Source organism: Pinus tabuliformis, chromosome 8 (genome assembly GCF_031772625.1).
Source record: "Pinus tabuliformis cultivar Carrire ecotype Pingquan chromosome 8, CPIR1, whole genome shotgun sequence".
NCBI lineage: Eukaryota > Viridiplantae > Streptophyta > Pinopsida > Pinales > Pinaceae > Pinus > Pinus tabuliformis.
The window spans coordinates 1674096814-1674112078 of record NC_142294.1 but is presented as its reverse complement, the minus strand read 5'-3'; the positions used below and the strand labels follow the sequence as shown (position 1 = coordinate 1674112078).

Here is a 15265-nt window from a genome sequence, read left to right as displayed (position 1 = left end):
AACGAAGGGGAGGCTTCGGCGCCCCTCTAGCCCCCCGCTAACTAGGTGGGCTAGTCATGGAAAGAATATAACACAACCCAACATTCTCCCACTTGTTTTATTCTTTCCATAGGGGGCCACATGATAGCTTAGTCATTTATCCAGCCTTGTAATGCCCATTTGTTATCTACACCAAGAGAAATTCTTAGAGCTCACATATTTTGTCAATGCATCTGCAATATTCTTCAAAGTGTCTACCTTTACCAGCAACACATTTTTGTCTTCTATCATATCCCTCACAAAGTGATACTGAACATCAATGTGCTTTGTCTTTGAATTGTAAGCAGGGTTCTGTGCCATGAAAATTGCATTGTGGTTTTCACAGTCTATCCTTATAGCTCCTTATACTAACCCCATACTTGAACACAATCTCTACAACCAAACTACTTCCTTGCTTGCATGAGTGGCTGCCATGTATTCTGCCTCTATAGTTGATAGTGCCACTGCAGATTGTTTCTTACTCATCCAACTGACTACAACTCCAAATAGGTTAAACACATACCCACTTGTAGATCTTCTTTGATCCAAATCTCCAGCCCAGTATGCATCAACAAATCCATGAATATCCAAAACATTGTCCAATCCTAGTCTTCCTTGGTAGCACAAACCATAATCATTAGTGCCACACAAATACCTGAAAACCCGCATCACTGCTCTCCAATTCTCCTTCCATGGTTTTGACATAAACCTGCTCAATACTCCCACTGCATGTGCAATGTCTGGTCTAGTACAAACCATCGCATACATTAGGCTACTGACTACACTTGCATATGGAACATGGAACATGTCCTCTTCCTCTTCTTGTGTCTTCGAACATTGTTCAACAAATAACTTTACACCTACAGGTATAGGAACCTTCACTGATTTACTATCCTGCATATTAAACCTCTACAATATTGTCTCAACATACTTCCTCTAGTTTAACCAAAGATTCTTCTTTGCCCGATCTTCAAGTAACATGAAATCTCCACCGTCTCTGCCCAAAATTCCTGTCCTAACCCTGCACCACTCAGCATGCTTCTTTCCCTTTCCATCAACGTCTTGTTCATTCTTTATACAACTCCATTTTTCTGAGGTGTGTTAGCATCAATCTTTTCAGCCTTTCACCAGTGATCAAAATATGCTCTTATAAAGCAGTCTTGGGGTGTCAAAGTCAAAATTTTGAGATTTTAGTGAGTCTTCAAGTAAAATTTGGTCACTAGGTATTAGGTATAGGATTGTTTTCACGCCTTCCAAAGTTTTCTATGTGTCAGTCCATCTCACCATTCGGCTGAGTGTACCATCATTCAAAGAGTTGTCATCATTATTTCAAGTTCCAGTGGGTCATTTTACACCTTGTTTGTGCTTCAGTGGTGCTTAGGTAAGGCTCATTTCCCTGTTCTAGGGTTTTGAAGGTAATTTTTCTTGGATGGTCAAATCATCAACAAAACTTGTATCCTGATGCTCATACACCTTCATCTATCCTAAATATACCTTCTTAAACACTTCCCATCACTGATATCCCTCAAATTCATCATTTTCCCACAAACCCTAGCTTATTGCTACAATTTGACACTTTTGTAGGTTAGGCCTGTGTTTTGCCCTTTTGGACCCCTTCCCCTCACTCGATCCTTGAAATTAAACTTTCCCCTGTTTCGTAACATCCCTCCCTACTTCCCAAAGTTTTCTCAAGAAATTAGAAGCCCCTCATCCTCTTCATCTCCCTTCATTTCTACACATCCCATGTTCCACACATTGGGAAAGGTTTTATTCAAATGATGTTTGTGAATAAGAAAAAATGAATTTGGCAAAAGTGATAGTTTTTGTCCATATTAGACCCAAAATGAAAAACCTCCGTCTATTTTTACATAGGTCTCACGGTTTGGGAGAAATGTCCAAACAATAATTTGCCATTGGAGAGTTGTTGCACTTCTTGCGTGACCTTGGGAAAATAACATTTTCTCCTAGATTGAGTTCCCAAATTAGTTTCTTGATGAGTCAAATGATAAATATATGTAGAGAGCTTTCCAATGAGCTATCATGAGCTCAATTTGGAGTTGAGGAAGACCTCCTAAAGGTAACTGAAACAACACTCTGCATTTTGGCACCTTCATTCTCCACATTTTGACCAGTCTTGGGAGATTAAGCTTTTGACAAGGCAAATGAGCTCCAAATTGCAAAATTCAAGATGTTCTGGAAAGTAGACTCGACAAGATTTAAAATTAGCTATCCTACACCCAATTTGGACACAGGGAATTCCTCCAAAAGTGGCCTAAAAAAATCATTGTGTGTTTAGGAGGTGGCATTGTGCGTTGAGGCCAGCACTGCACATCTGGGCAAAGGTGTTGTGTGTTGAGGAGAAAGGCTCCAAACCCTCTAAACATAAAAAATATTCAAATTGATTTCTTTTTCCCTCTTTTCAAAACTCAAAACCCCTCTCTACATCACTACCTATCCCCTCATTATATCCTCTCATCCTAAAACCCCGCTCCCTTACTCTCATTATTCACATCTTACCCTTCATTGTCCAATCTACGCTAGTACATCCCTTCACTCCTAAAAGACTCCCATTCATTCCCTTTATCCTTTTCTAGGAGTGTACAACCTTAGACCTTGCAAACATGGGCAGGAGGAAAACCTTGATGATGAGGAGGAAAGAGACTTTGATCTAGCAGAGTATGATGAGCTTGAGCAACATGACACTCAAACCATTGATTTAGAGGCTCACGATGAAGAAACAATCAAAGACATCATCATTCATGAAAAGGAGGCCCAAGTACAGGCTCTGATGGACAATTTGGAGAGGGCCAAGTATGTCATCACATACTTAGAGCAAGAAAACAAATAGATGAGTGTCAAACAAGTCCTCATGGAGCTAGAAATGCTCAAGGTGAAACCACAAAGTGGTAAAGAGACACAAGTTACGTTGACCCCTATTTAGCAGGAAATTGAAGAGGATAGAGAAACTTGGCTTGAGAGAGTCAACCTACACCTTGAGAAGCTACTATAGAAGGCCAACAGAGATAATCAGATGCTCAAACACATGGCCTATCATTATAGGACTCGCAATAGGATTTGCAACATAAGAATCAAGAAGATGAAAGCTAGGTTAAGGCGGGCCTTGAAGGGCAAGAAAGAGGAGATAGACTTAGAATGTTGGTTGAGGATTCCTTGACTCATCAGAGCATATGATGGTGAGGCTTCACACAAATTTTGGGGAAATTTTGAGCAAATATTAACTTTTTCAATTTTTGGAAATTTGACACACAGAAAAATGGCCTAGATGCGCAACATCACTAGCGTTGCGCTTTTCCTAGGGGAACCCAATGGACAAATGGCTTGCATTTTTTGATTCAGGGTAGTGAGGACATGCATCCTAGCAAGTTTTAATGTTTTTGGAGCAGAGTTGGGCCACCAAAAGGTCCAAAAAACATCCTAAAAATGACCTTTCGGCCACTTTTTGGACACACAGAAGTAGTCTTGGGAGAATCACGTTTTGAGGGGTCAAATGAGCTCCAACTACAACAATGCTAGTTTTTCTGGAAAGTAGACTTGAATACCTTTCCAGTGAGCTATCATGTGCTCAATTTGGATGTCGGGAAGGCCTTCAAAAGGGACCTAAAAGTGGCACTATGCGTTGAGCCAGTGGTGCTGTGCATAGAGCAAATTTTGCTCAGGATGCCTTTTTTTTCCAGTTTTTAACTATGATCATGGATTATCTCTCATGGTGGATGATTTAATATTGTAAATGATGTCATGGCTTTTAAATATGATGGTTAAAAATTTGTATAGGGTAGATTCATTTCTTTAGGAGTTAGTTTGAAGTCAAATGAATCAATTTTTAACTTTTAGAGGCATGTTGTTAATGATGCCTATATTCCTGTTTCTTGTTTAGTATCAGTTAGATCAGCTCCACATCTTATGGATTCGACCCTCAAAGATGGGATTTGCCAAAGGGGATAAAAATGTAACTTAATGAGAATTTTGAAATCTCCATGCTTAGTCATTGGAGGTTCTCCCACCAACCTTAGGGTTTCCATGTGGCACTCCCACCAAGTCAGTTCATGGCCTTCTATTTTCAGCTGCGTGAATGAGATATTTTGCCCTTCCTCAATCTGATGGACATTGAAATAAAATTCTAGTTGTTGCAACTAGTGGTTCAGCTTCAAAGTGTCGATCTCACCATAATATGACTTGAAATTTAATTTATTTCCATTTTAAACAAGGATTGTGATTGGTTTAGAACACTCGAGCTTGGTTGAACTTTTTGGGTCCTTTCTTCAACAGGTTCTCCATTTTTCCCCGATATTCTGAATGAAAAAATAATCTCACACACACACATAATACACAATATATTCTCTCTGTGAAACCCTTTCAAGAGAAAACCCAACTGGAACATGAGGTTGCTTTGCTCCCTCTCTGTCTGGAAATATGGTTGCAAGAACAAGAAGTAATGCCTATGGGTCGTGGGTTACTATAGTGCACATATACTCTCTGTTTTCTCTACCTCCTATCTCTCCTAGCTATATTTTCTTAGCTATGGAGCAAAATGTGCTCGAAAGAAAGGAATGCATCTTCCTCCTAGTGGTGTGGTTATAACACAACCCAATAGCCTACTAGTGGTTAATTTTAACTACATCAACTCTTAACTAGAGTTACAATATAAAATATTTTAGAGTATTTTACATCACAAACACATGGTTAGCCTCTTTTCCATGAATAATGGGGGTTGACACAACATGAGAACATGAAGGTCAACATCTGAGTGGAATAACTTTTGCATACAAACTATGATTGTTGAACTTCTTGCACTGTTGGAAATATCTTAGTGTGTAGAATAGCATGAAATGATGTAAAGCTAAAAAGGAAAAATTTTACCTCCAAAAAATGTTATTTAATGCCTCAAAATGCTTCCATAAGGTTTTAGACCTCATTTTTCCAAACTGGGTCCCATCGGTAAAAACGATCTTGTAAGTTTATTCCTCCAATTTTCCCACTCCAAATGCATCCATATTGATAGAAAACAATATAATGATCCAACATGGATCATTTTGTGACATCTTCCTTAGACATATGATTTAGGAAATATATTATTACATCAACTTTGGTAGGGGAGTCACCAATAATAGTCTTTATTACATTCATTTCCCTATTATCCCTTCTGATGGCATCTATCTTCACTTGGTGGAGTTCCATATGATCCAAGTTATTTTCCATTACATTAATTATTATACGACATATGATTCCTTTTGCAGCTTTGAATGAGGATTTACTCATGTGCTTCCTTTTTAGCACATATATTTCTGCTTCGATTTACTGATAATCATCTTTCTTCTATTATAAATCCATCTTTATGATTTCCAATTCACATTCCTTCTTCTTATTCAATCCTTTCTTTCAATGAGAGAGTATAATCTACCTTTTATTGGCATCATGTGGCATTGTCATTAATTCAACATGTCCTTCCAGAACATCGGGAGTTTGATGGGACTGATATGTCTCACCTATCCTTTTTTCCTTCATATATCCCTAAATTACCCATCAAATTACATCACAAAACTAAATTACCCACCAGATCACTACCCCAAACACGTAACTGCAAACCCACTACATCCTGAAATTATTTCAAAAATTAATCCACGAAACTAAATTACCCACCAAATTACTCTACGAAACGAACCATGGCCTTAAATCTCGACAGTTGCTGCAGATACGAAGATACCGGAAGTGCGTTATGGACCACTAGGAAGCCTAACATCAACCCACTACCCAGTTGAGGGGTCAAACAGGTATGACACGTCTTTGTAGGATTTGTCATATCCACTTATGAAAATCCACTTGCCCCATTGTGTAGCACTAAAATAATAGGGATGAAATCGTGGGAGAGAGGCCACAACAGACCAAACATTTTTCTCACCATCATACTTGACCACGTCTTGTCCACTGAACACGTACAACTCCCCAGGTATATCCACCGAATCTCCACATATCTTCCCACATTCTCCAACTTCTCGCTCTAGGATCGTAAACTTCTGCAGTTCTGTTCAATTGGGTTCTGCTTATCACCATAAATTTACCTTCCATGAAAACACCATGGCATGCATCGCCGTGTGGTTGGTTCATATGAGGCAGAATTTCCCACGTGTTTTTCTCATTGATCCCTCCAGCCACGTAGACAAGTCCTGTGGAAGAAGAGACAAAGCAGGCAAAGAATGATCGAGTTGTGGTCATGTCAGATCCGAGGCTCCAACTAGCGGACTCAAATTCATAAATGTACACACCCTTCATCAGACTCATGTCGTGGCTACTTCCATTGTATCCACCTATGAGGACCAACTTTCGATTCACAGCCACACACTTACACCGTTCTGGTATGCCAACGAAGGGGGCATCGTCAATGGGAGGTACGCATGCATAATGGTGATCATGACGAGTGATCCGGTATTTTCGAATCAAGCAGAGCAGGTACTCACTTACTCGTGATATTTTTCTATCTTCATAGAATTTAGGGCTACTCACCATAGCCTCCCAACTTTTGCAGACACCTTTCAACATATAGTGTGATTTGTAAGGTACTCTCAACAATTACTCACGAATGATATCATTTGGAATAAGCTCCATTAGACCACTTCAAATGCACCTGTTTCCCAATGGCCTTTACTCAAAGCTTCAGAGATCCAAGACTCTATAAAACAATGTGTTTCAAAGCTTTAGAGATCCAAGACTCTATAAAACAATGTGTTTTTTCAGGGTTATAGATTTATAGATTTAGTATTCAAATCACTCAGTTAAGATGGGTCCCTTGTCCTACAAACAAGGGGTCTCATACACGTGGTTATAGATTTAGTATTCAAATCACTCAGTTAAGATGGGTCCCTTGTCCTACAAACAAGGGGTCTCATACACGTGCTTGACTGTGATCTTAAAACTGGATAATAGTAATAATATAGAGTGAGGCATTAACCTGACTAATTACCTATGGTAAATGGGTAGAATTTAATATTTCCAAAATATATATATATATATATATATATAAGTTGTTAAGGTGATTTTTATCATTCTAATAAATTAATTAATTAAGCGTGTAATACAAAGATGAGGTATAAATTTTTTTAGTATATGGTATTGAAACTTGTAGTATTTTGACCTTAAATAACACTCATAATATGGTAAAAAAAATTGTTAGATGTTTATTTTTAAATCATATATCAATTTTTTAATAATAATAATAATAATAATAATGTAAAATAATTTTTGTAATATTTTTAAATCTTGGAAATATGTAATGTACCATAAGTGAAGTGTCTTGATGCTTATAGAAGTTTACTAGATAACCTTAAAACATGTTTTAATTAATGTATATATACTTTGACCAAGTCAAAATGTTTAGATAACATAATATAATAGGAAATTACAACATCTCTTCCATTTTATGCTCTCTCGCCACAAAAAACTAATAAAATCACATTAAATATATATACTTTTATAAAATAATTTGATTGTGAAGTGATAAATGGTTTTGGGAAATGTGATATTGACTAGTCATGGTATTGGCCCATGTTATGGTATTGTAACAAAGTCTATTTACAAGTTAATAATATCTATGGTAAAGTGGGGGTGAGTGAACATCCATAGTTAAAAATCTTGTTGACCACCCTCTTCAAAATAAAATAAAATAAAAATAATCCTATATTAAAATATAATTTCTATGTTATTTTTTATATCATTTTTTGTCGTGTAGTTAATGGAAATTTGAAATAAAAATAAAAATAACCTTATGTTAAAATAAAAATTCTAAGTTATTGTTTTTTAATTAATTTTTGTTGGGTAGTTAAGGTAATCTTGGTTACTTGCTCCAAGTTTATGAGAATTCATGGTATTACTCATGGTATTTGTATCCTAAGATATTTTGCATCTCAAATATCTTATCGCTTTCCACACATGGTGGATTCAAAGTTAAAATGGATATTGTAAGTATTAAGTTTTTATGTGCTTATTAATGAAATTTAAATATGATTAAAAAATTATTATTTTAATTTCTATAGTAAAATTAATGGTAATTTATAGATACTATTTATATCTTGTATAATTTAATGTGATAAAGGGTTTACTCGGCCTGGAGTATGCCGTAAAACTGCTTCTGCTTGGCTAAGAGCTCGTCTTCCTCGGACGTAAGGAAACAGGTTAACGGCCCAAGACCCAGAGGCATCTGGCAGGAGTGAAAGCCTGCTCCCTTACGGACCACCAGCGGGTTATTACAGGTGGCGTGGTTTTCCTTGATAACGGTGATGAGTCAAACCGACATTCGCGGATAGCAGCCAGAGATGGCTGTCCTCACTGTTGGTTTGACACCTGAGTTTGATAGGTTTTTCCACCTTCGAAAAAAAAAAAAAATGTGATAAAGGGTTTATATATATCTAACAGTAGTTATAATATTTTTTTTCCTTTTACCTTTTGCTATTTTAAAATTGAATTCAAATAAAATATTTATAAAATATTTTGATTGTGAAATGAGCCATGATTTTTGGGATGTAATATATATTTTAATGTGATAAATAGTTAAAATATATCTAAAAAATAATTATAATTATATTTTTCCTTTTAGATTTATTATTATAAAATTGAATTCAAATAAATATTTTTAAAATATTTTAATTGTAAAATGAGATATGGTTTTTGGGATGTGGTATTGATGAGTCATTGTATTGATGGTCCTGTAACAAAGTCTATTTGCATGTTAATATGGTAAGGTGAGTGTGAATATTCATGATTGAAAATATTGTTATATTGTAAGTCTATTGTAGGTATTAAAGTTTTTATATTCTTATTAATTAAATTTAAATATAGCTACACAACCATTATTTTAATTTATAAGGTAAAATGGATTTTAACTTGTAACTAATGATTATACCCATAGTCTAACGAGGTGGAGGAGTTGTCTGGAAAGTTATGATTATAAAATTGACTTTAAATAAAATATTTATAAAATATTTTAATTGTAAAATCAGATATGGTTTTTTGGATGTGGTATTGATGAGTCATGGTATCTATGGTCTTCCGGTATTGATGGTCCTGTAACAAAACCTATTTATACCCTAATAATATCTATGGTAAAGTGACTGAATATTCATGATTGAAAATATTGTTATATTGTAAGTCTATTGTAAGTTTTAATATTTTTATATTCTTTTTAATTTAATTTAATATAGTTACAAAACCATTATTTTAATTTATAAGGTAAAATAGATCTTAACTCTTAAGTAATGATTATATATTAGATTTTATTACTATAAAATCGAATTCAAATAAAATATTTTTAAAATATTTTAATTGTAAAATGAGATATGGTTTTTGGGATGTGGTATTGATGAGTCATGGTATTGGTGGTCCTATAACAAAGCCTATTTACATGTTAATATGGTAACGTGAGTGTGAATATTCATGATTGAAAATATTGTTATATTGTAAGTCTATTGTAGGTATTAAAGTTTTTTATATTCTTATTAATTAAATTTAAATATAGCTACACAACCATTATTTTAATTTATAAGGTAAAATGGATTTTAACATACCCATAGTCTAACGAGGTGGAGGAGTTGTCTGAAAAGTTATGATTATAAAATTGACTTTAAATAAAATATTTATAAAATATTTTAACTGTAAAATCACATATGGTTTTTGGGATGTGGTATTGATGAGTCATGGCATCTATGGTCTTCCGGTATTGATGGTCCTGTAACAAAACCTATTTATACCCTAATAATGTCTATGGTAGAGTGACTGAATATTCATGATTGAAAATATTGTTATATTTTAAGTCTATTGTAAGTTTTAATATTTTTATATTCTTTTTAATTTAATTTAAATATAGTTACAAAACCATTATTTTAATTTATAAGGTAAAATAGATCTTAACTCTTAAGTAATGATTATATATTAGATTTTATTACTATAAAATTGAATTCAAATAAAATATTTTAATTGTAAAATGAGATATGGTTTTTGGGATGTGGTATTGATGAGTCATGGTATTGGTGGCCCCGTACCAAAGCCTATTTACATGTTAATATGGTAAAGTGAGTGTGAATATTCATGATTGAAAATATTGTTATATTGTAAGTCTATTGTAGGTATTAAAGTTTTTATATTCTTATTAATTAAATTTAAATATAGCTACACAACCATTATTTTAATTTATAAGGTAAAATGGATTTTAACATACCCATAGTCTAACGAGGTGGAGGAGTTGTCTGAAAAGTTATGATTATAAAATTGACTTTAAATAAAAAAATTATAAAATATTTTAACTGTAAAATCACATATGGTTTTTGGGATGTGGTATTGATGAGTCATGGTATCTATGGTCTTCCGTTATTGATGGTCCTGTAACAAAACCTATTTATACCCTAATAATATCTATGGTAAAGTGACTGAATATTCATGATTGAAAATATTGTTATATTGTAAGTCTATTGTAAGTTTTAATTTTTTTATATTCTTTTTAATTTAATTTAAATATAGTTACAAAACCATTATTTTAATTTATAAGGTAAAATAGATCTTAACTCTTAAGTAATGATTATATATTAGATTTTATTACTATAAAATTGAATTCAAATAAAATATTTTAATTGTAAAATGAGATATGGTTTTTGGGATGTGGTATTGATGAGTCATCTAGTTACACACTAATAATATCTATGCTAAAGTTAGTGAATATTCATCATTGAAAAGGAAGCTATAATATCTATGATAGAACAACTCTCAAAGTAGGATTGGACCTTTCGGAAGCTCAGAAACACCGACTGGAACAACTAAATGAACTAGATGAAATTCGTTTAATGGTTGTCCAGAGAACTACTGCGATTCAGCAGCAAATAACAAAATTGCATGATAAATTTATTAAGAATAAGGTCTTTCATAAAGGGAATTGGGCATTACTATATGATTCTCATTTTAAAGACTTTAAGGGGAAGCTTTGCTCTCGTTGGATGGGGCCTTATGAGATTGATGAGGTATTTGATAATGGAATTGTCAGAATTGTCACGATTGATGATACACATGCTTATTTTATTGTAAATGGACATCGTCTCATACTGTATCACCATTCGGCCTCTAAAGATGCCTTCATCAAACATCTCTATGATAAATTTGGTTTGAAGGTTTTTAGTGCAAAGAATAACTCCTCTGCATCCTCTGGTTTAAAATAAAATAAAATAAATAAATAAAATGCATACATACATACATACATACATACATACATACATACATGCATGCATGCATGCATGCATGCGTACATACATAAATACATACATACATACATACATACATACATACATACATACATACATACATACATACATACATACATACATATATATATATATATATATATATATATATATTCTTACCACTCAATATTTTTTTTGCAGGTACTACCACTGGTGTTTAAATCCTGTGGAGGTAAGAAAATTTTCTAAGTACCTGATGTTGTAACTCCTCAGATGTTGTTACACCACCAATGCGGTTACTCCTTTATGTTGTTGCTCCACCAGGTAAGTGCTTAGGGAGGAGTTAGAACTATATTTAAAAATGGTGGCGTAATCAATTTCAACCATGATTCATCGACGTCATCATAAGAAACCTTTTCCAACGTCCACTCTACGATTCTTTACTTTGCACATTTATGAATAGATACTAGATTTAATGAACTGGTCGTTTTGGAGTCTACAGAGTAATTACCATGATGCCCCCCCATTATTTCCATAACCTGCCATGGATTTTTCACATCTTTCTAAAAATCACCATTCATACACCCCACTATCACCATTTCTTATGCCTTTCTACAAAAATTACCTACAGATACTCCATCCTAATGAGAAATCTGCTACTCTCAAGTGTTTCTACTAAGCTATAGTGGAATGGGTGGAGCGGCTGTGAGACATGAACTAGAGAGCACAATTTTGGTCCACAGTAACGCAGATGTATGGCAATTGTTTGTAAATGTAGGCTGGGACATATATTTTTGAGAGATTGTGACGAGACTATTACAACTGAATTTACATTGAACTTGGAAAAAGATCATTCCAGAGTTTGGGGTCTCAATATCCCTATCACAGAGGAAGCCATCTCAGCCGTCAGTGGACTACCACAGGAAGGGAAGAAATGGTTTTTGCAGAAGGCTCCCTTGACGTAGTTCCCAAAAATATTTTTACAAGCTCGAGAAACATAAATTCAAAAAGGAAGAGGGTATGAGCGTACGTCATTACCTTATCGTCGGCGTGAAGTTGCATACTTCATGTTAAGATACATTACCTGCAAAGGACATTTTACAATGATGTTCAACTATCATTTTAAACTGTTAGAGTCCCTTCGGTTCTGGCATGTGCAAATTCATTAACTTAATATGCCTTTCTACCTCTAGAAAAGTCTTCAACTTATGGCACAATCTACACATTGCTCTCGACAAGTATTAGCAGTCCTCACGAATCACAGGTTGGTTTGGCTACTGTTAATTCAAGCGTTGGCTCAAAATCCTTTTTCTTAGCTGTTCCACAAGAACTAGCATCGCTTGTTGGATGATTTGAGATGGAAGATTTCACAGCTGATATTGTCCCACAAGAACCAACATCACCCAGTGACTCAGTTAAGATGGAAGATGTTACACCCGATTCTTCCCCACAAGAACCAGAATTGCGTGTCGGCTTAGTTGAAGTGGAAAGGATGGAAATTGAGGACATGGTTGATGCTACTTCAACATTAGTTGATAATATTTTTGGAGAACTACCACCATGATCATTGGAACAAATAAACCTGCGGCCTGAAGAAGAGAGTGCAGGTGGTGTTGTTTCACAAGAACCAACACCACCCATCCAAGAAAATTTGAGGTCTATAGAAGCAAGTGTAAGTGGTGTTGTTACACAAGAACCAACACCACCCATCCAAGAAAACATGGGGTCCGAAGTAGAAAATGTAAGTGGTACTGTCACACAAGAACCAACACCACTAACAGAAGAAACCCTGTCATCAGTAAAAGAAAAATAACCTACACTTGACACGGTTCTTCAGGAACCACAAGGAAACTCGACCCAAACAAAAAATGTAGAAGTTGAGGGGCATGAATTAGGGAGTACAGTCCAGACAGAAATGAGAAAAGATGTTATTCATTCTTCCATTCCTACAACTCTACCAAGAGAGGCAAGGAAATATCGGACTCCTCGACGCTCAAAGGAGGAACAAATTATTCCCCTAGCTTTAAAATTTGTTGGTACAAGGTTTGATTCACTGGTTGAGGCGGTCACTCAAGTGCCGACACCGATCATTGCAGAGACAGAGAAATTTGGAAACATGGGCATCATCGCTGATACACAAGGACCGGTGTTGGCTGAGGAATGGATTGAAGAGGCGATGATGGATTCTAGCCCTAAAGAACCACCACGGAAGACATTTGTGTTTGTAGGTTTTAACCCCATACATAAATTACCTGCATACGAATTCTAAAACACAGAAAATAACGATAGCGAGAGAATAACACATAAAACATATATACACAGAGATTTCCCCTGGATCCAAAAACCGAGACTACCAGCTTGATTTTTCATTATGTTCCTTTCAATGTTACAATACATATCAATACATGCTAAAGCATCCAATACCATGGAACGAAAAGAATTGCGCCTAAAACCATGTGAAAAATCCATGCACAAAACCATAGCTAGGTCCACACACCTAATATAGGGTCCATAAATTTTCCCCGTGGCATTTCCTAGGACCCGGTAGAGGGGGGCTAACCACCCACCTCAAAACCCCCATTGACCCGCCCGCTCCGTAATCGACACAACAAAATGTGGGCTTCGGCCCCCCTCTACCCCCCATTAACTAGGTGGGCTAGTCGTTGAAAGAATATAACACAACCCAACATTCTCCAACTTGTTGTTTTCTTTCCACACGGGACCACACAAGAGTTTAGTCATCTTCCAACCTTGTAATGCCCATTTTTTATTTACACCAAGAGAACTTATCATAGCTAACATATTTTGTCAATGCATGTGTAATATTCTTCAAAGTGTCCACATTTACCAGCAACACATTTTTGTCTTCTGTCATATCCCTCACAAAGTGATACTGAACATCAATGTGCTTTGTCTTTGAATGGTAAGCCGGGTTCTTTGCCAAGAAAATTGCATTGTGGTTTTCACAGTCTATCCTTATAGCTCCCTATACTAACCCCATACTTGAACACAATCTCTACAACCAAAGTGCCTCCTTTCTTGCATGAATGGTTGCCATGTATTTTGCCTCTATAGTTGATAGTGCCACTACAATTTTTTTCTTACTCATCCAACTGACTGAACCTCCAAATAGGTTAAACACATACCCACTTGTAGATCTTCTCTGATGCAAATCTCCAGCCCAGTCTGCATCAACAAAGCCACGAATATCTAAAACACTATCCAATCCTGGTCTTCCTTGGTAGCACAAACTATAATTATTGGTGCCATGCAAATACCTGAAAACTTGCTTCACTGCTCTCCAATTCTCCTTCCATGGTTTTGACATAAACCTGCTCAATACTCCCACTGCATGTGCAATGTCGGGTCTAGTCTAGACCATCGCATACATTAGGCTACCGACTACCCTTGCATATGGAACGAAGGACATGTCCTCTTCCTCTTCTTGTGTCTTGGAACACTATTCAACAAATAACTTTACACCTATAGCAATAGGAACCTTCACCGGTTTACTATCCTGCATATTAAAACTCTATTATATTGCCTCAACATAATTTCTTTGGTTTAACCAAATCTTCTTCTTTTCCCGATCTCTTTTAATTTCCATGCCCAAAATATAGTTTGCAGCACCAAGATATCTCATGTCGAATTTGGAGGACAATTGGGTCTTCAAATCTTGGATAATTTCTTTGTCATTTCCAACCAACAACATATCATCCACATACAAGAGCAGATAAATAACATGTCACCAATTAATTTAAAATACACACAATCATATTCTTTTCTTCTGCTGAAGCCAAGTACCTGTATAAATGTATCAAATTTCTAATACCACATCGTTAGTGGCTATTTTAACCCATATAGAGACTTTTTAACTTGCATACCAGTTCTTTCTTACCCTTCACTGCAAACCCTTTAGGTTGCTTCATGTAGATCTCCTCTTCTAGATCCCGAGACAAAATGTTGTCTTCACATCCATTTTTTCTACGTCAAAATTAAAAGCAGTAGCAACAGAT

The 15265-nt window shown here is 35.4% G+C and overlaps 1 protein-coding gene across 1 annotated transcript; it reads right to left on the bottom strand.

Annotated features, from left to right (window-relative positions):
• Positions 1–5937: 5937 nt before the first annotated feature.
• LOC149242630 (F-box/kelch-repeat protein At1g80440-like) lies at positions 5938–6540 on the bottom strand. Its single transcript, XM_089370917.1, has one exon. The coding sequence runs from the start codon at positions 6538–6540 to the stop codon at positions 5938–5940; it is 603 nt and encodes a 200-aa protein (XP_089227043.1).
• Positions 6541–15265: the final 8725 nt, after the last annotated feature.

Bases quoted from the DNA above. Each gene is read 5' to 3' on its own strand.
- LOC149242630 (XM_089370917.1), bottom strand. From the start codon at position 6,540: ATGGTGAGTAGCCCTAAATTCTATGAAGATAGAAAAATATCACGAGTA.